General features: G+C 36.8%; 1 protein-coding gene across 1 annotated transcript in view; it reads right to left on the reverse strand.

The window, feature by feature from the left end:
- Nucleotides 1-22,954, reverse strand: part of SLC28A3 (solute carrier family 28 member 3) — a 262,179-nt gene that overhangs the window by 184,624 nt on the left and 54,601 nt on the right. The window contains exon 4 of the mRNA XM_044060325.1: nt 6,021-6,210. Coding sequence (XP_043916260.1) covers nt 6,021-6,210 — 190 coding nt within the window. The remainder of the gene's footprint in view (nt 1-6,020; nt 6,211-22,954) is intronic.

A 22,954-nucleotide genomic window follows, 5' to 3' on the forward strand; every position in this document is an offset into this window, starting at 1 on the left:
TTTTAATGTTTTATTTTGATGTTAACATCGATACATTCTTTATTAAGGTCTGGGGTTGTGTCTTTTACTATGTATGCTGGCCTTTATATTGATTTAATTATGTTGATTATGTCAATCAAGTTATTATTCAATTGACTTGTGATGATGTCATTTTTAAGTGTGTATATAAGGTTGCTTTTTATTTGTGTTAAGTTGTGTTCTGATGAAGTCGGATTAAAGACGAAACCTAGGTCAAAACTCGTGGCTTGTTCATTCATTTATCTGGCTGCTTCCTGGAGTCCAACTGCTGGTGCATTTATTTATTCTTGGTTTGGTGTTTTGTTAGTATGGAATGCAGGCATTCAGCCAATTTCCAGTAGCAGTACTGACAGATATGTGGCGCTGATGATTGCTGTATTCTACTGTTGCAATGTAATGAGCCTGATTCTCATTTTGGATTAAGGACTGTTTTTTTTTTTTTTTTTTTTTTTTTTGTGTTTGTTTTGGTTTTGATGGACTTACTGCCTAGTGTGGCATATTATACCTGGTGCAACTTATTTCAAAACCCCATTTTTCTTGAACTTAAAGAAAGTACGGACTAAAAATATCAGGCAACATTACTGTTGCATTGTATTTTAAATGACGATGAACAACTAAAGCACTGCCTTTTACCTGTTGCGACCAACGTGTAGCATGACAAGGTGTGTACTATTAGGGTTGTGCATTCTGTACATGAAAGAAGCACAGTGAATACATGCAGCCATGAGAAAAAGAACAACTGTTAGCAGAAAATTAAAAACAACCAAGTTCTACTAAAGTAACTAGCATGAAGCAGACTCAAACAGGGATGCAATTTTTTTTGAGTTCTTCATTCTCTTATTCTTGTACTAAGAACTTCTTCAGAATAAAACAAATTCCATAACGCCAGCATTTAAAATACAAGTGCCTGTGTCACATGACTAACATAGTACAACAATAAAAGAACGAAAGAGCTCAAAAAAATTACCTTCGTGTTTGAGCCTCCTTCATGCTAGTTACTTTAGTAGAACCTGGTTGTTTTTAGTTTTTTGCTTCAGTATTGTTCTATGCCACATTGGTTTGTTTTTCCTTATGAGAAAATGCTGATACAGTAAAGAAGAGTCCCTTTTATTTACTTACTTGGAATATTCCACACAGAACAACAGCACAAAAGATAATCAAAACAAAAGTGGAATTAACATCTAATGCAAATATCAGCATAAATCAGTATGCGACAATTACAGCAGCTATGGTAAGAAAAGTAAAACCAGTCAAACGCACATAAACAAAAGTATCTGTGTGCTGAAATATTAATATGTTTTATTGTCACACATGAACAAGAAAATACTCAAAATCTTATTAGCAAGGACATAATCAACCAGTGGCATGATCTTGTGACATAACTCTGTACCAAAATGATGATATCTGACATTAACTCTTTCTAACTATAAATGATTATAGCAATTACTGTAGCCTTGTTAAAGCCATAATTTACTGGAACTACGTAAATTAGGTTGTGATGAATGCAGACCATTGAGGCAGAACTTAATATTAAAGGTGGGAGGGTGCTTAACCTGACGACACATACTGCAGAGTCATAAATCTTAACCCAAATAGCTTGATTATAGTAATATTCTGACAACACATGCTTAATCAGCACCCTGACTCCCAGAATGCCTACAACTCCTTCCACTTATACCCCTTCCAGAGAGACTTGATTGTCAATCACCATTGATAATGTTCATTTACTAGGACTGTTGATCAAGACTGGTATATATTTGCAGGCTGTCCACCCCTGCAAGAGATTTTCTACTCCTTGTCAAAGGACAGTTTAGAATTGTTTCTACTTTCTCACAGAAATCACTAAAAATGTGTGTGTGTGGAAGTAGGAAATTTAATAGTATACACAATCAACCCGGTGTCTTTGCATTGTTTTCTTGGCTGTTATCAAGCCCTAGGTATTTTGCACAGGTATTATGAAATTGTCTAGTGGATTGCTTTCTACTCTAGTGCATGTTTTTCTACTAACCTTAAAGTAACCTTTAATTTTGTAATCTTTTTTGCAGAGTCAGTTGATTTTTTTAGTATCTTTTGATATTGTAGTATAGACTGTTAGGATTTTTTTAGATCCATAATTTAGCTTTTTTTTAGTTAGCTGAGATGCTAGAATCAGGGCTGCTTTATTATTAATGCCATTTTTAGATTGATTAGTTGAAGTCAGCTTTTCATTTTATTTTTCTTTCATTTTAATTTTTATTCATTCTGATTTCCATTTGTTTATTTTTTCTATTTGATAACTAGGATAATGCAACTGGGCTATGTAGTCCCATTTCAGTGGAGTTCCAGGAAGAAAAGTTCTTCATTATATCACTATTAATAATCATATGCATTCATGCATATAAATATATAAAGTTCCTCATTACAACACCATTAATAATCGTATGCATTCATGCATATAAATATATAAAGTTCCTCATTACAACACCATTAATAATCATATGCATTCATCATTCATGCATATAAACATATATATATATCTATATATATATATATATATATATATATATAGATAGATAGATATATAGATATATATATGCATGTGTGTGTGTGTGTGTGTGTGTGTGTGTGTGTGTGTGTGTGTGTGTGTATGTGTGTGTGTGTGTGTGTGTGTGTGTATATTCATACAAAAACACACACATGTGTGAGTGCACGTACATGTTTTGAACAGTCGACTGTGTGGTCAGCATTAAGGACCCTGGCACAGGCTGTAAAAGAGCAGCATGAAATGTGGCTGAAGCAGCAACAATGCATTTAGAAAGTCAAGTGGCCTTTAATAGACCTCTAACTGTCCCTTTCCAGAGAACAGTGTATCTACGTGCCATGTAGACTAACACAGGACACAACAAAAAGCAATGGAAGGCCAAAGCTTGTATGTATCCTAAGTGGTAGAGACCATGCACTGCATAAACACAACAGATGAAGTATAGCATAAAGTGCAGCTGTTCAGTATAGCACGGTGCGTCAGTATGACACTGAGACCAGTCACAGATGTCTACTAGGCAGTCATGTACTAAGCAAATAATTAACAGAAAACAAAGCTTAAAACTAGGGGGTCACATTTCAAAAGAGTTGTTCTGATTGTAAGTCTGCCTTAATTCTAAAAGTTCTGCTGTCAGTGTAAGTGACTTTCTTCGGTGTAGGGCCTATCTATAAACAGTCTTCCACCATGGGCAAGATTTTAAAAGACCCACTTTCAGCCTGCTCTCAGTATAAGTGGTCAGTTAGACAGAGAGTAAGACTTTAAATCAGGCTCTAGAACATATACATTCTAACTACAGGGTGCAGCACAGCGGTCTTAACTCACAGAGACACTATTACCTGCATCTTGAACAATAATATTTTAAAAAGCAACAGTGGAATACTGTTCCACTAAGACAGCCGCAGAAAAAGTGCAGATACTAGTTAAAGCTGTGCCATGGCAGAACAGTCTGGGTGATGAGCTCATGTGGAGAACTGCTGGGAATGGAACTCAATGTCCTGCTTTCCTACTTGTGCAACTCAGAAATGTCCCCATGGATTATACTGCTGGCTAAGGAACATATTTTATGTGTCTATATATCTATATCTGTATCAATATCTATTTATCTATATAGAGGGACAAATGCAGCATTCATACATATATAAATACTAGTATTGTAAACAAAATTTCCCAAAGCTTAGCATGTAGTCCAGAAATTAATAAATAAAAAAAAAACATACAACTATATCTAGATTTTTTTAAGTACTGTCATATGATTTAATGGCATAGCTGGGAATCAAACATTCAGCAAAAAATAAAATTATTACTTTTGTCCACTACCTGGACTTCTTCAGATAAAAAAATAATAATTTATATAAGCTATCAATTACATATATTTAAATCTGAAACTAGTAACACAATGGGGGAAGGTGTGCCTCTCTCACATTCCTCCAGCAGAATATGTATACAAGACAGATGTATAGGTTCATAGGTAGGTACTAGGCTATCGGCCCTGGGGCCTATATAAGCCTAGCCAAAAAGGTTACCTGGCTTTCACCACCCAAGAAAATTATTTTCCTGTGCCCCTGTCAAGCAGTGCTGCAGAAGTGATCCCTGGGGTGAATTTTTTATTTCCCATCCAGTCGTCAAGATTTTTCTTAAGGAGGGCCAATGAGGAGCTTTGCTTGACATGAATGGGTAGTTTGTTCCAGAGTATGGGAAGTCTCCCATAGATAATGCTACATAAAATACAAACATGGCTAATTAGAATGGGAAACAACCAGGCCTGTTTAATAAGGCAGAGATTCAGGTTCTAACTAAGAAAGCATTTTGCATAGTCAGAGAAAACCTATTATGTGATAAAGGAATAAAGATTAAAACAAAGCCTAAAGAAATATGCTGAGAGAAGAAACAAGACCACTAAGTAACTCTCCCCAGGCTAAAGATAGTCCATAATAAAACTAGAACAACAGTAAACATGTATTTGTGTGCAGTCTGTGTGTGTGTGTGTGTGTGTGTGTGTGTGTGTGTGTGTGTGTGTGTGTGTGTGTGTGTGTATGTGTACGTGTGCACTCATACGCTGGTGCATGTGGTATGGATATTTAGTACAGTGTATGGACCGAATGCTGGAAATATTTAAAAGAGAAAAAAAAAACAAGGGAAAAATAGGGTGCTGTTACCACAAGCTGCATACCCTTATAGCAAAAGGTAAAAATTCATATATTTTATAAACTCTTATCAAAAAAAGAAATGCAAATACCTTGAACTAGAGAAATAAACCAAAGTTACACAGACAAAAACCACTACAATCTTAAAGCATTACATTCAGTTGTCAGTGCAGACATATGCTGCACCTGGAATGAGTCATTGCTAACAGCTTGTTGAAGTTGCTCTCTCTAATGTACACTGATACCTGACATCTTTGACATGCATGAGTGAGTAATATGACATCAAACTCTGTATCCTAGCTGTAAAGATGTGGTCAGTTTTACTTACTCAGTAACTACCAGCAAAGGGCACAGTTTCAATTATGTGTTAGTAATTATCCAGTTGCAGACTATCATGTGGCAGAAATAAAGATGCCCAGATCTTTGAAAGTGCAAAACAAGGTCAGTTCTGCCATTCATAAAAATGACCAAAATATGCACTTTCACTTCATAGTTTCAAAATACGTCCTGGGTACATTCCTCTTGACCCACACCCCCATCCCCTGCCCCACAAGGTTATGAGATTTTACTCACTTGTATAAATCAGTGATACGTAACACAGAAGTATGAGACAAAGAGGCAAATATCTGAAAGGACTGCAAAGAATTATTCAAAAGGGCAAGTAATAAAAGAATATGAACATGATAAAAACCACCAACTGCACTGTTTCATTCTGAACTAAAAGAAAAATCAGGAGGGATTATATCCCACAAGCCACTAGTTACAGAAGATTTTGTATTTACTCAGAATTTTTGACTTTATGCTACTACTGTCAAAACAGATCTTGGTGCCTAATTCATCCCCCCACACACACCAGACACCAAAAGGAGGCAGGATGTGAACAGTTTCAGCAGGAAAGAAGTTAGGCATTTGATAGTTTATCAATACTTGAATCATTTATTTGTTGTACTGTACTGCCTATGGATTTCCCAGAAATCCTGTTGTAGGACCTTGCTAAATTGCTATTCTTAACTTCTGACAGCAAGAGTTACATAGGTGTGATATGATGAATGTGCCTGAAAAATCTAGTCCTGTAGGCTGGCTTGTAAAATAACTAACATAAACATTTATTTATTTATTTATTTATTGAAAGCACAGGGAAATGTTTCAAATGCCATGGTGTGAATCCATCCCTCTGTTTACTAAATATATTGCAATTTTAATCATATGCATATGCAGCCAGTAGCCACAGGGCAATGCAGCCAGTAGCCTCAGGGCAAACAGGTAGTATTCTGAGGATATTTACTTTAATTCTCAAAAGATAGTAACTAAACAAAAGCATTTTCATTTCAACTTACCATTTCATCCAGAACCACTGTTGTTTTAACTGTCTTTTGAAAGGAGCACATATCTTCACATTTTTTCCTTCATATTTTTTCATAAAGGCATCCCATAGTAAAAAGAAAATTGCCAGAACAGTGATTACAAATAGAGCCAGAGCCCTATGGAAATTGATTATGCATGCTGCAATCACCATGGAGAGGTAACCTGGAAAAGAAACAAGCACAACATCAGACTGTTCTGTTGCAAAGGTCACAAATGTTTATTTTTTTTAGAAGTGATTTTAAAATATGTATAGTGCATGGAGAACTGTAATTATACTTCAAAGTTGCAAAAAAGAGAAACCTATTGTGTGCTTCTGTAGTGTGAGACCTGAACATAACAGTGCTTTCAAAGGTGTGTAAAATATGTTACAAACCCCATAATTGTTGTTACAGTCAAGTATAAGGGAAGGGATGTTCCTTCATTCTCAACAATCGAATATCTGTCCTGCTATGTCCACATAGGTTTGCAGACATCAATTTGTAAGTAACTTATTTAAATTAGGCAGTATTCAAAAGCTGCCCCAATTTTTTCCATACTTGCTGTCTATGCAACAGCACAGCTTTCAAAGCTGGTAAAACGCTTCTGCTTTTTTTTTTTTTTTTTTTTGTAATGGGTAGTAAATGAAGCAGATAAAACTCTATGCACTGCAAAAAGTTATGATTGGGTCTCACCAATCATAACCTGTTATCATGTATTCTTAAAACGGATACTAAGATTTTCCTCGAGAGTGAGGCATCCAAGTCTGAAACACATAGTAATGTGGTTACGATTGGAGACCTGATCGTAACCCTCTATATTGCTGTAATTAGAATAAAATCACATTTACTTGGTTACTCCCAGTGAGATAATTAAGGAGTTAAGATGCATGTGCAGGAACTTTAATGCAGCAGTATATGCATGCAGTGTGATCTCTAATCCCAAGAGTAGCACGGAGTCCTTTACAGAATGCTCTTTGATATCCTTTAGGCAATGAAGTTTACTACAGGGACACCTTGATTTTATCTTCAGTGTTCTTATCATTATAGCAGTATACAAAACCATGCCTTTCTTAATTACAATACCCAGAGATAAAGTGTCACATGGTAGTCAGTACTGACCAGTAATGTTCTCAGGATTAAGGTGGTGTTCATTCATATGTAATCATATTACAATTGACTATAACTTACATTCCTCCTTATTAGGGAGCTCAGTTTTAGGGATTCCTTGCATACATGCTTGATGTAGGTAAAGCTAAGACTTAAGTACCAAGATATTAAAACATATTATCCTTAAAAAGTGAAATAAATAAATAAATAACAGCCATCTGGCAGACATTAGTTATTACTTTCCTCTGATATTCTGGTCTAGAGTACAATTCATCTTCATTTCTTGGTCTTGAAAGACTTACTTATGCTTGTGTTTTACATGGTTCTGCTAGGCTTTTTCACCATTCTATGTGTTATGATCTGTTCATAGTATTGTTATTCCACTGTGTGTAAATGAAGGGCATTGGTGTTAATCTTTATATGTTATAACATGTCTACATACACAAATTTTACAGTGAGGATCAAAGGCCATATTATAAGCAAACACCATCATTTGGCAACAACGTTTCACAATAAGTCTTCTGGAATAAAGCCTGCTTACCCCCATCCAGATTATTTTACCCTGCACTCCTTTTATTAATACTTAGCACTAAGGCTGCTGCCTGTCTGGGAAAATGACATTCCTCTTTAATGGATCTCTGTTTATCACACTACATTTTCATTCTCTCTGACTGCTGACTGATGGAAAATCTATATACTGCAGACTAAAATTAAATGCTTTATTTGCACATATCTAGTTAATTTATATTTGTGCACATAGCTGAAAAAACTGTATCTAAGAGAAATAAATGTAGCTCTTTCATTAAGCAAAGTAAGTGCAGGTAAATTAAAACGTGACCTATTATACTGCTAACTATTTTTTGTAATGATTTTATTCGTGGCACCGCGTCTTCTGTGTGGAGAAATGCATGAATGGGCGTACCTTTGTTGAAGGTTGTGCATCAGGGCTGGCAACTCGGCAAGTAAAAATTTACTGCCAATCATTAGTGGACTGGAGTTCCGCTGTGGCGACCCCTAACCGGGAAAAGCTGAAAGACACAACAACAACCATATCAAATGTCTTACTGATATTTACATAGAATGGCATGCAAAAAGCAAAACTTCTAAAAGAGATGGCACCATTGAAAAGCAGATGAAACAGTGATTTAGCTGGGACCATCCCAACTGAACATATTCCAGAAGTTAACAATATACACCTAGAGTAAAACACAATACACGCAGGTCCATAATGCCAAGTGATTAAAACTTACATTCAAAGTAGACTAACCTAAAATGAGTATAGCTCATTTTATTTAGCTTGAACCATGCATGCAAGTGAACATATTTTGTTTTATTGTTCATGCCTTATAAAATAATTCTTTTAAGTTTTATAGAAATTGGTATACACTCATTGGACAGGGATTTCCTTTGCCATACTTCAAACTGAGACAGTTCCATTATAATTATAACAATTCAACAATAGAGAAACATCACACAGAAATATAAAAGACTTTAAAAGCATCTGTCAAGATATTTAATTGTATAAGATTTATGTATTTGTGTGTGTGTGTGTGTGTGTGTGTGTGTGTGTGTGTGTGTGTGTGTGTGTGTGTGTGTGTGTGTGTATGTGTGTATGTGTATTTGTGTGTATGTATTTGTGCATGTGTGTGTGTGTGTATGTGTGTATGTGTGTGTGTGTGTGTGTGTGTGTGTGTGTGTGTGTGTGTGTGTGTGTGTGTGTGAGATTAAGGTTCATTCATTCACTCATTGATATATTCATTTGTTCACTCTTGCTTTCATTTATTCATTCAGTTATTTCTCTATGGCCTTATTTATTTCCATTGTGTTAACTTTATTAACTTGGTTTGGCCTGTTGTGTAGAGCCCATTTTCAGAAGGGACCTGAGGAAAAAAAAGCTGATAATAGCTGTAAAAGAAAAAATGCATTCAAAAGAAAAACTAGAATAGCACACAATATTAACAAATCAAGAACACTAATGATCAATATAAAGCATTGCACAATCACAGCTGGTGTGAATGACTCCTTATCAGAATATGAGAGTTGATTTTGTGAGCACTGACACTTTGAAAAATAAACTGCTGTTGAATAAATGAATAAACAAATACTTTGGCACTCAAAATAAAGCATACAGATGTATTTATGGATTTATATTTATTTGTTGCAGTAGTGCATTTATAAATATTGACCAATACAGCCCCAGCCTTAAATAACTCAATCAATAAATAAACAATTGGTATTAAAACAGTAAATTCTGAAATTTGCTGTTACACATTTATTTTCTCCACCAGACTTACCCCACCTAACCCGCCTGCTCTTAGTCATCCCATTTGCTGCCCCAGTGTATGACCACCAGACTTTCAAATCTTGGTTGGGAGATTCCAGCCCAGTCATTCTCTGCCCAGGGGGCCTTATTAGATAATTTGTTCTTACAGGAGGTCAGATGCACAGACCTGGCAGAATTCAACTCCTCACCTGACTTCTCCACTCATATTGCTCACTTGACTTGCAATGGATGCTTCTAGTCTGGGAGGAGATACTTCCCTTTTCATTTTTTTCCTGATTCAGCAAAGCATGCACTCTGAGCAGCATAAACAGGTGTCACCAATATGGCGGGCTTGGATGTCTCCATCACCCTAGGATGAGCAAACACTGGCCACTCAAGTGCAGTCCCTTACTACCTGGTCCCTTAGTTGCCCATAGTGCTAGTTGAAGAGAGGTCGTCTATGTCATAACCAGGACTTTGTCCCTCTGTGCGACAGAGCCATCACTGTTTCACCTGTTAAACAGTTTGACTGGGGTTACCTGGGGTTTGCACCCCTTGAACTCCAACACCCCAGTTACTTATACCTCCTCTGATACAACTGTCACTCAGAATGATGGAATAATTCAAGATGCTGCATGCTTTAACTATGTACATATTCCTCCACATTTGCAAATAGTTGTAGTATTGACATGATTTATTATTTTATCTATTTACACTTTGTTGGCTGGGTTAGTCCCACAAGTCCACTGACCTCTTTTCAGGGGAGAACTAAGGTGGTATTCTTACTGATATATCCATGCACCAAATGCATTAGTCTTTTGGACTTTACTAACACTAACCTGCTATAGCTCTTAGATGATCTAGGCAAATTTCCCAAATACCTAGTTAGAAAAGGTAGCCTCTCAGACCTCTTAACTTCTGTCAACACCTCAATAGTTGTATAGACAAGTCAGCTCCCATCTGTTCTAAGTAACTGACAAGTTAAAGAATAAACCATTATGGCAGAACACTTGTATCAATAAACTGTATAACAAAAGCAGAAGCATCTTAAATTACTATAAAATTAAAATCCAGTTCCTCTATCTCAGAAATGCACCGAAACAGCCAGTAAAAGGTCTTAAGAGCATCATTAGGAAATACAAATTTGAGTATAAACTTAAGTAGTTACTGACACTAATAGCTATTATAAATCCTTTGTCTGCCCTGCTAGAAAACTAAGAAACAATGCCCAATAAGCCACTGAATCAGTGCACCTTTGCCCCACTCACTGAAACCCAAAGGACACAACAGATATCTTGACAGACAAATTTAGCTCAGATTTTACTCTTCTGATGTTTACCATCCATTCCACTATTCCCACTAAACTAGCTTCAACAAAATTATTACAGAGCAAGTTTGAAACCCCCTGTTAAAAAAAAATAATAATACCTCCCTTAACCATAACAACATATATGGGCGCATCCCCATCAGTGCAAGTACAAGTCATCCTTTTAACATTAACTTAACCACTAGATTTGTTCATGAAGTCTGTAGATCTGCTACAATCATGTCAATATGTAAAGTGGCTTTTCTTCAGACCTTGGTAATTATAGGCCCATCTTTCTAAATAGCCTTATAACTAAAGTCATAGGGAAAAAAAAGTCATACCCATATTCATAAATGCAGACATAAGCAATATTGTTGACCTTGACTCAAGCCAGTTTGGATTTGTGAGGGATAGATTCCACCTCCTAAATGGTAAGCTTCTTTGAAGAGGTCACTGAAGCAGTGGACAATGGTCTCTCATTTCATATTTGTATTTCAACATTACCAAGGTTTTTGAGAACATCCCCATACTAGTATGATATGTAAATTAATAAAACTTAGTAACCCCCCTACATTGCCAATTGAATTGGATATCTGGTAAAACCCAGTTTGTGAGAGTTGTGGCTACCCCTAGGATTTAAAACTGTAGCTATCAGTATCCCGCAGGCATCTGTGCTGCCATCTTTCCTCTTTGGCATCCAGATCAACACCCCGGAAGTGTGGCTATCCAGGTTTGCTGAAGATTGCTCAAGTATTTATATTTAGCAAGCTGTAGAATTCCAACCATTTTACTGTTAGCGCTTTCGTTCAGAAAATACATGAACTTCTTCAGGTAAAGAAACCCCAGGAGTACTCAGTTAAAATAAAATTATCAATTAAAATGAGATAATTAATTATAAATCCAATTAACATAACTTAAGAAATTTAAAGAGCCAGTGTTATACAAGGTAAAATGTATATGTGAATAAATATAAAAGCTTTTTTTAAAAATGAGCAACAATGTTAAAACCACAACACATCAGTCTTATTAATTAATTTTCTTATGTGTGTGTTAATCTAAATGCCTTTAAATGCTAGATAACAACTTAAACAGCTCAAACAAGTGAAAATATAAAATCTGTATGAATATATAAAGATAAATATGTATAAATAAATATTTATAAATTCATTCGACTAATAGAAAAGTTGTTATATAACCAAATTTCATCTTTGAAGACCTTTCAATTTCAAAATACTTTTTATTGAGCAGTATTCATTAAGCCCTGGTGAAACATGTGCATATGTTTTAATTTGCCAAACAAGTTCCTGTTCTTCAAGTTTTAATTCCCAGGACCCACCTCTAATGTTCCTATTTGTTGTAATATTGTAAACTGGAATTTTTGTGTGGGGTACTCTAAAGTGTGTCTAGCCAAAGCATTTGTGGTATTACCCCTACTAATTTGGTATTGGTGTTCATAAATTCTCTGCTTAAACTTTCTTTCAATTTTACCAATATAGCAGCTTTGGCAACATTGGCATAAAGCAGCATATACTACTCCCACTGTTTCACAGTTAAATTTCCCATTAATGATGTAAATTTTATTACGTATGCAAACTTTATTAGTTACCATAATGTGCTGGCACAGCTGACATCTCTCACACTTTCTCACCCCCCAGTTATTGGGGCATTTTTGACTGTTCCTTTCCAATAAGTCTTTAAAATTTAGGCCTCTTCTATAGGTAACATGTGGTCTATCTCCCGATTTCATATTAATAGCACTGTCCTCTGATATTATAGCCCAATTTTTATTCATAATAGTCTTAATAGCATCTGCATCAGTACAGTAGTAATGCTGCTTTATGGCATCATTAGGAAATACAAATTTGAGTATAAATTTAAGTAGTTACTGACACCAACAGCTATTATAAATCCTTTGTCTGCCCTGCTAGAAAACTAAGAAACAATGTCCAATAAGTCACTGAATTAGTGCACCTTTGCCCCACTAACTGAAGACCAAAGGACACAACAGATATCTTGACAGACAAATTTAATTCAGATTTTACCCTTCTGATGTTTACCATCTATGCCTCTAGTCACACTAAACTAGCTTCAACAAAATCATTACAGAGCAAGTTTGAAACCCCCTGTTAAAAAAGAAATAAATAATACCTCCCTTAACCATGACAACATATCTGTGTGCATCCCCATCAGTGCAAGTACAAGTCATCCTTTTAACATTAACTTAACCACTAGATTTGTTCATGAAGTCTGTAGATCTGCTACAATGATGTCAATATGTAAAGTGGCTTTTCTTCAGACCTTGGTAATTATAGGCCCATCTTTCTCAATAGCCTTATAACTAAAGTCATAGGGAAAAAAGTCATACCCATATTCATACATGCAGACATAAGCAATATTGCTGACCTTGACTCAAACCAGTTTGGATTTGTGAGGGATAGATTCCACCTCCTAAATGGTAAGCTTCTTTGAAGAGGTCACTGAAGCAGTGGACAATGGTCGCTCATTTCATATTTGTATTTCAACATTGCCAGGGTTTTTGAGAACATCCCCATACTGGTATTATATGTAAATTAATAAAACTTAGTAACCCCCCTACATTGCCAATTGAATTGGATGTCTGCTAGAACCCAGTTTGTGAGAGCTGTGGCTACCCCTAGAATTTAAAACTGTAGCTATCAGTATCCCGCAGGCATCTGTGCTGCCATCTTTCCTCTTTGGCATCCAGGTCAACACCCTGGAAGTGTGGCTATCCAGGTTTGCTGAAGATTGCTCAAGTATTTATATTGTTGAACTGATTTCAGAGTGATGTTTCTGTAGTTATTGTGTAATTAAAATAGAAGGTTTGTACAAGAAGAGAGGAAGTTTGTGTGTCAGAGATGTTTAACAGAGAGCTTTTTGTTGAGGTGTGCTTGAAGTGGATTGTCGTTCTTTGGAAGACAGAGGTGTCAAGTGTGGGATCACTGGGGTGTGTACCATTTTTTAAATTGTGGGAATTGTGTCATGTTCATAATGACGACTCTTTAATCATTGGCTGCTAATGAAAGAGTTTTTCATGGTCAAAATAAAGATGCATCCTTTATAATTTTCCAGAATAAAACTTACTAGACAGATAGGATCACAACCCAATACATTTCCCTCCATGGAACACATTTCTTCTGTATATTGAGCATAATAATACTATGGCCAATTTCAAAGCCAAACTTGATGAATGGATGGGGAGCATCAAATTCACCCCAGTGATTACCTGTATGACCTTCTAAATAAAGGAGGTGAGCATTATTTGTACATTTGAGCATTATTTGTACATTTTTCTTAACAGTGTTTAAGGGCTTGGCATCTTCCTGTCCCATTGACTGCTTGCCTAGTGATTTTATGTTTCTGTTTTCCTATGTAACTAAGATTGATAGTTCATCCTTAAGTATCTCAGCAATGAAATAGGCTAGGTCATATTGTAATAGTCTGAATTGGGATTTGTTGGTGGTGGCATCCTTTCTATGACTAACATAGTAATATAGAAACATACTAGATAAGCGATCACAGAAATAAGATACATAACCATATACATCTTTAAGCAGACCCTTATTAAGCCCTTAATAGTACTCACCTCTAAACCTGTGCAGGGTTGTACATGATAACTGTGGTGTAAATTTGTGTCTACCCATACAGTCATCAAAACTAGCCTTATAGCAACCCAAAGTCATACTCTGCCTGACCTGCAGTGGTAAGTTATTTCACAGGCTATGGATACATTGAATTATGAATGTATCTTTGCAATGGGTCTTGTTTATTTGTAGATTTGGGTCCTTAGTGAGGTTTTTTTGCAGAGCTACTGGATTTGTAAAGAATTAAAAGATTCATGGACTCTTTTCTTGAAAAGGCCTCTTTGGATGAGAAATATGTATATTTCTTATTTCTGGTGTAACTCCAGATCAATTAAGGAATGTTCTAAAGAAACAATAGCCAGATCCAGTAATAAATCACTAACTGTAGCCTGGGCAACTTGAGATCGATTAGTGCTTGGGGGAATGACGGAACTGGTATGGAAGAAGGCATGCTCATCCTTGGAGGGAAAGAGTAGACAGAGCTGTCCAGAGCCACATACCTCGGAGGAGGTGTATCAACAAAGGAGGAGGTTCCAGTGGTAGCCATTCAGCCATCAAGATATTACAGTGGCAGTTGCCTTTGCGGTTCATTGGTGCATACACCTGTACTGGGGATGATCTTGCTGTCTCCATAATGATGCAGGTCATTTATCTCCCAACAAACAGAGGAGGAGCAGTTAGGCCTAAATAAATATGTCATCATTGCTGGAATGTTGGTGAGGACGCAAAGTATCACTGTGACTATCTGCAGGATTGCTTTCCTGGTCAACTTTTACTCTCCCTAGTGAGTACACAGGATAACAGAGAATGAACAACTGAAACACCCACAGAGATACCTCATTAAAAGAATACAAAGCCTAAACAACATGTTCTATTTGGATCGACTCAAAGCCCTGTCACTATATTCAGTATCCTACAGACTACTAAGAGATGACCTGCGTATGGCATACAATGTATCATCAAACCTATTACTGATGGATTTACTGCACATCAGCAAGTCAAATGGCATCAGAAATACTCAATCTAGAGAACTAAACCTTTTTTGAAACATCAACAGAATGGTTTGGAAGGGCCGGTATATTTTGCAGAGGATACCACTGCTATGGAACTGACTTCTCTCATCTACATAAAACAAAGTTCATCCCTGTCCATTTTCAAGTGCAACTTAGATCTATGGATAGGAAAAAAGTCACCTGTGGACTGCGCCTGTGCTACTAATGGACAAATGCAGCTCCTAAATGCTTTATCCCTTGAATGGGTCCCCTCAAGTTATCTATGGTATGATCCCAGTTATTCTCATTAGAGGTAATATATAATTATTGACCACTGGATGGGTAAAGCCAATCTATATCCAAATGGGATAGGTTATGTTGAGCACAAAAAAGGAAATTGGTTAGGCTTAAAATGGGCAACAAGGGCAGCTAGCCTAGTACTTACCTATAAATCTATGAACCTATGAATGTGTATGACTGATAAGAGGAAAATTGGTAACTGACAGGCACAGTGGGAAAATCATGCAGAAAAATATATTATTGACATAAAATCCATTCATTAAAATGAGCAGTAGTCTTATATTCACATCTTACAGAAACTAAAACTAATTCAACTTGGCACCCTGCACAATCTGTTAGCTACAGAGGCCTACTGGGGACCCCACAGAGTACATTGTCATTATCCCTAAAACAGGCATTTTATAGTAACATTTTGTGGAAAAAGGACTTACAAGTACATGCAGTGCAATGAGCAGCTAGGCCATCTTTATAGTGTCTATCCCCAATTAAAATATAGTGTTTTTATTGTAATGCCTTACTCTTTCCAAAGATTTGGGTAGGTTGTTCCCTGTTATGAGTAGAAAGATTTTCTTCAAGCTCAGCTTTGCCAAGCTCAACACAAAACAAGACAAATGCTTATCTACAAATTCTACACAAACGTATAAATGAAACATGATTCCATAATGAATAAATCTAGCAAAGATTCCATCACTGAACTGTCAGCAAAGCCTATTCCAGAAACTGATCTCTGTATTTTGTCTAAAGCTTTCCTCTGCATTCTGCAGGTTATTATCTATTTGCACCAGACTAATAATCACTAGTATATGGGCCTGAATGTATGACAGTGAGACTCACCAGAAGCACTATGCTGGAGCCAGGAGCTAGTAATATAAATTGCAGGTCACCATAAACTAAAGAGTTTACTGAATTTCTTTTGAAACAAAATGCCAAAGTCACAGGAATGCTGGAAGTTCTGGAGTATAGAATCTAGCAGAAAACATGCATAATTTTGGCCTAATAGACTTTGTGGAAAGCCTGGGTATCCATGCCTTTCTATGAAGGTGGGTTTCTGTAGGTCTGGGCTATGATTTTGTTTCAGGTGTCCCACTGAAAGAGTCTCTCAATCCTAACAGTCATGAACAGCAACTCATGGTATTTCACCTGCAGCTATTTGCCTCATCTTTTATTCTACTGAGACAAAGAAAATGAACTCAATGCAGGCTGGTCTGTGGCATTAATTACTTGCAAAGTGATAAAATTTTGATTTGACAGTGATGATTCTACACTCATTTTAGAAGAGCTTAGTTCATTAATTCATTTACTAAAATTGTTTGTCAAGGTAAAATGGCATCAGTTTCTGTTGTAGCATATCATTAGCCACATCTCAATATCTGGGATTGTTACTGGTCTCAGAATCGCATTCTTGGCATCAAACCCAGCAATAATCTGCTACAAGGGACATCCTTCCCAAGAGGAAACCCCATTCTTTTCCAGAGGACAGCATGGAGTCTAGTTCTAGCTGACATACTTCTTTTTCTTTTGAATGGAAGTCCTTTTTGCTTTGTGTGAGTTGGACTGCTACTGCCTGGTTGGTTACTCATGACTTACCCAGTATAACACCTCAACTTGCTGAATGTTTGTACCTTTCTAGCTCAGCCTCATCTGGTAAATGACCATGCAGCATGCTCTTCAATAGTGTCTCACCTTCTACCCCAGGCTTACTGATAGTCTTGCCTTTATATTTTTCATTTAGTTTCCTATTAAAGGCCCAGCACATCACCTCTTTAGATAGCTTTCCACAGAGGTACACATATCCAGAGAGCAGTCCCATTCTGTGATACAGTCATCTGGTACATCCCCCCAAGAAAACTAGGACAGTGTTCTCACTGACTGTGACTGCCATTATTGTTTACTGGTCCATGACTACATAATGGTGCCCAAATACTTTACCTGAGTTTTCAGCATTATCATCACACATGATATTTTGTGATGCTAATGTTCTGTGCTTTCGAAGTGAATCTTACAATGTCAAATACATTAGATTAATTATGAATTCAATGTTATCAATGTATTTTGCTTATCTATTGGTTGGCTTTAAATGGGTTTGGGGATTTCACATTTTCTTTGAGATGCTTTCTCCAGTTGGTCTTCTTTATCACATGCGTTATACTGCAGGATTTCTTAAAACTGGTCTGAGAAACCATTATTTTTGGAAATGAAGAGATCTTAGTTTTTTCGTGGTCTATGTGCTTAATAGCATGAACTATGACTGCAGTTTCTAATAATTGGAGGTTGTACCCTGATTAAGTGGTCCAGGGTAATACAACATCTTAAAAATGCCCACAAATACATGGTTTGTTTCAAAGAAATGCATCTCTCCAGAGCCATAACTTGGTTGGAGTGAAAAGGGCAGCTGCCAGGAGCACAAGATGTCAGAGAGGGATTGGTAGGTGCTGATGATGTGGATACACATTAATGTCACCGATTCATGAAGCTGTGAAGATAGTGAGGTTTTATAAATGAATGCCCATATTGCATTTGTGGCTTGGCTGTAGAGCTTAGTGTGAGATGAGTATGTGGTAGTAATTGTAGCAAGCTACTTGTAAGGATTTTAGCAAGCTGCTTGCTACGGTTGCAGGAGCAGAGAAACCAGTGTTTTTTCTTGTCTTTGAGAAGATAGTTTAGAGATCTGTGTAGGGTGTCAGATAAGCTAGCTATGGTCCAGCATCTGTCTGCAAACAAGGATGGTAAACTGTCCTAAACTGTTTGTTCTTCTTCCTCTGGAACTGGGTGGTACAGAGGAACGGCAGTATTGCTAACCACCCAGACTAGGAGCTAGAGACCACTCAGTATTTGTGCTGCTGCTATTTCCTAACAGAATTGAATTTGGTGTGATTAGATGATATATTAGCTGCATTTTCATTTTATCTTCCAACTTAATCCCCACTGAGCAAATTTAGGAACCTTTTGACCAAAACAGTGATAATGTGATTAAGAATATTATCTGGATGAAGCGATTGTAATTCCCAAGCATTCCTCCTATAGCTAAGTAGGCAAAATAAAGAAGTTCACGTCCCCTGCCTGTGCTACTACAAAGTCTATTGTGGTCTTGGTCTAGAATATATAGATGTCCCAGAGGTGTCCACATACCCCTTGTTTACTTGTCTATCATGGCATAAAATACTTGGTCTTCTATAAACAAGATTTGTGTAAGAAAAATTAGTTGAGCAGTCATCTCCCGACTCCTAATGTGCATCCCTCTTCCCTTTATCTAACCATGAAGTGCTACCTCTCTCCATTTCTAGTGTTTCCAGTGTTGGAACTCTTGAATCTTGGAGGTTGTCCCTTTTTAGCTACTCAGTACTGATTCCAAAATTATATAAACAAACTTGGGAAGCAATCTGTGACTTTTATAAGGAATGGGATTATCTGCTGTTCTTATTATGGGACACATTTAATGTCTTTACTGTTTTAGCTGTATAATTGTTAAAATGAAAAGGTGAAACACTGAGTATAAATCTACTTTGGACCACCACTCCTGGTAATCAAAATTTTCTGACAGTGGGGACAATACTCTCAAGATAGCTTTGAAACTCAGAGCTCAGAAGTTTCAACACATAGAGAGATAAGACTAACCACATTGATGTTTACATTCTAACATTAAGCAGATGCACCTTAATGTTTAAATTTTTAGCACAGTTAGACGAAATGTAGTGTGATTGGATGATATCTAGTACCTAAATAGCTGTATCCTGGGTCGAAAGGTCAGATCTATAAAGAGTCTTTTGAGTTATTTTGCCAGTTTGTTAAAAGGAGTTTGAGGATCTGCTCCATCATCAGATCCTATCATCACTGAAGATTCTGTCAAGGGAATTTCTTGACCATCTATCCCAGCATGTTAAACAGATAGTCTGGATGTTCTCTTCAGCACACAAGAACTGTATTTGGCCTTGGGATCCTTCAACTTAGTAAAAGCCCAATACTTGATGGACTGTTGTTGAAGCTTCATAGACTACTTCTTCTTCCATAGGCCAACTGCTGTTGTTGCAGCTCTTACAAGAAATCCAGCTAACAGTAAACAATACTTGCAGATGCTCTCTTTACTAACAATACAACTGAAACCAGGAAAAGATCTTTTAGAACTAATTATTATCATTTAGTTTCCCTTCTTAAAGTTGTTTATAAATTATATGTGTGTGTATATATATATATATATATATATATATATATATATATATATATATATATATATATATATATGTATATCATTATATATCTATATGGGTCTACTTCACATGACTGACAGTTTATTTGATCAACAGTCATTTGATCGAGACCAAAACACCTAAAGTTCAAAACAACTAATACCCATTTGATCGACACTCATAACACTGACACATGCTATTCTCCACTGTAGCACGATCCTGGAGTTAGTATATATAGTTGGGGGGGGGGGGGGCAGACTTCATAAATTTCAAAAATACACATGGATATTTAAAACTGCAATGAGTAACTGTTTGCAGAAAACAATATTTATCTAAACTATGTGGAGGGCTGTGCCCCCCACACCCCCTAACTATATATACTAACTCCAGGGTCTTGCTACAGTGGGGATAAGGACATAATGCTTTTAATTGCATGTGTCAGTGTTATGAGGTCGATCAAATGGGTTTTAGGTGTTTTGAACTTTAGGTGCTTTGGTCTCGATCAAATGACTGTCGATCAAATGAACTGTCGGTCATGTGAAGTAGACCCATATATCTATATATATATATATATATATATATATATATATATATATATATATATATATATATATGTGTATATACTGGAGGCAAAGCTAGTTGTCATAATGGTGACTGTCCGATTTTGGATATTCAGACTCCGAGTACCCAAATGAGCAATCACCTAGCAAAGAACTTACATTTTTCTGAATTTCCTTTAAGAAAGTCTTATATCTACTATAACCACTATAATTTAATAGCAGTTACTGTCTCACAATTTCAACCATGCAGAAACCTGAAAGATCAGACCACATTCTGCTTGATGACAGTGCTAGATGGGAGCAGAAATTCATCTGCTTTAGGCAAATGCTTGAGAAAATACATGTGGATACAACAGAAATCAAGTGCATTGCCTTTACTAATGCAGAGGACACCAAAGAGCTGTTTGCTAAAAAGGCTTTCTCCAAATAGCAAACTCACTGAATGCCACCACCTTCCAGGAAACCCCGGCCAAATTAATAGTACACAAGACCAATATGGACACCCTAGCTACTAAATCAGATGAACTGGAGTACTATCACCGACATAATTATTAAAGGTGGGGGGTCTTAATGACGGCTCTAAAGGTGAAGATTCATGCAAGGGCTTACAAGGCCATCTTCCTGCTGCATTAGGTCTCAACTGAGAAATAATGGTAGAAAAAGCACACAGAGCTCTGCGATTCTCTCCCATCACCAAGCAAGCCACTCAAGCACATCATATTTCATATTTTACATAACAATGATAAAGAAGTGATCCTAAATGCTGCTAAAGATGGCTGCCAATTTTTGCTACTAAGCCAAAAAATTAAACTTCTGCAGGACTTTTCCAATTTGATTTTAACAAAGCACAAGATGTTTAATGAGGTGTACTCTCTGTTCTACAAAAGCAGACTGGCCACTTATTTTCAATACTCTGCTGTGCCAACTATGCATTGCCAGAGAAAGAAACATTATTTCAAGAAGCCAGAACAGGCCCTTCCTTTTCTACAACAAAGACACACCCAAGATAACCTCCCCAATGTGTTACTTAGAAGGAATGGAAGAACCAGCTCTGACATTAAGAGGGAGGAAGCACTCATTAGTATGGCAATGCAGAATTCTTCTGATAACCTATACAGACCAAAAATATCCACACCTCCTGCGAAATTTGCAACAGCACAACCAGGCACATTATGATCATCATCAAGCCTTTAAAGCATGGATGTTCTACCCAAGGATACCAGCTCTGCTGAGAATTTGCCAAATAAAGAGGTCTCCAGACAGCTGTTCCAAATGCCCACAGTTAATAGTTTTGAACCCATATCCATAAATGATTCTATGGCTTCAAAAGACATGGTTGCAAAGCTTCATCATATGCAACCTGCAGTATCACACCCATGGATACACAACAGGAAGGAGACCAAACTAAGCCAGGCCATAAATGTTTCTTCAACCCTTCTAACAAAGGAAGGATATTCACTGAAGGAAAGGAAAGAAGAACAAACTCAAAGTAGGAAAGTCTTGATTCTAATCAAACTGGTCCTAATACTCCTTGTACCTGGTACATGACTGTCAGTGGATCTAAGCACTAAATTAACTAGGTGTGGTACACTTCGGTGAGTCCAAAAGTGCTCACCTATTTGTAAGCCAAACAGGCAGCTGTGTCAATGAACTGTCTCTGGAACTATATTCTATAAACCCTCTTGAGGCAGTGTGTTATTAAGTGACATGTATTATAAATTTGTATAATCTATTATTATTTATTGCTATTGTTAATTTTATTTACTACTATTGTACAAACAGTAAAGATTCATACAGGGAACACCACAGGGGTTTATTTTAGGGGGGGGATGTCTTTGCACACTGGGCAAAATAAGCATACATATAACATTATTTTTACACAAGAAATAAAGCTCCAGAAGAGATAATAGAATTGTATCAAATGTATGGTAGGGGGTCCATTAGCCACTAGTGTAGTAGCGTTCTCAAAATGAGGAGTAGCTATCATCATTAACTCTGCCCTAGGATGGTCCTTGAAAGAAAAAAGGGGGCAGACAAGGAGCATAGATGGGAAATAAGAAAGATGTCTATTACACAAAACCAACATGTAGGAGAATTTCCATCTGCAATAAGTGACATGTCAAAGAGACAAACTCCCATCCTGATTGGAGGTGACTTCAACGTAGTGATAAACACAATCTTAGAACGGTCATTACTAGATAGTGAACATCACATCAAGATGCAAAAGGTTTTGCTAAACCAGACATATCAATTTTAATTCATTGTACTCCACCAACTCAGGATTTATATTTACTTCCTCCATCCAAAGAGAGAAGTCATAGAGACTATTTTCTCATGTCCCCACTACTGATACGACAGACCATGGACATGGAGGTGCTCCTGTGTTTATTTACTGAGCCCTGAGGTGATAAAGCTAACCCTACACTGGATCTCATCTCCAAACCATTCAACTAAATCTTGGAGGATGAACCCCAATATTGGAGTATCTAGACCTGCACGAGTTTATTCTACATGAGAAAAAACTCTTTCTAACTTGCAGTTCTATTGCCTCACATATTATTTGATGGGAATCATTTCAGCTCAATCTCAGATACATTTGTGTCTCAGCAAAAGT

Source organism: Protopterus annectens, chromosome 2.part0 (genome assembly GCF_019279795.1).
Source record: "Protopterus annectens isolate FY-2018-M chromosome 2.part0, PAN1.0, whole genome shotgun sequence".
Lineage (NCBI taxonomy): Eukaryota > Metazoa > Chordata > Ceratodontiformes > Protopteridae > Protopterus > Protopterus annectens.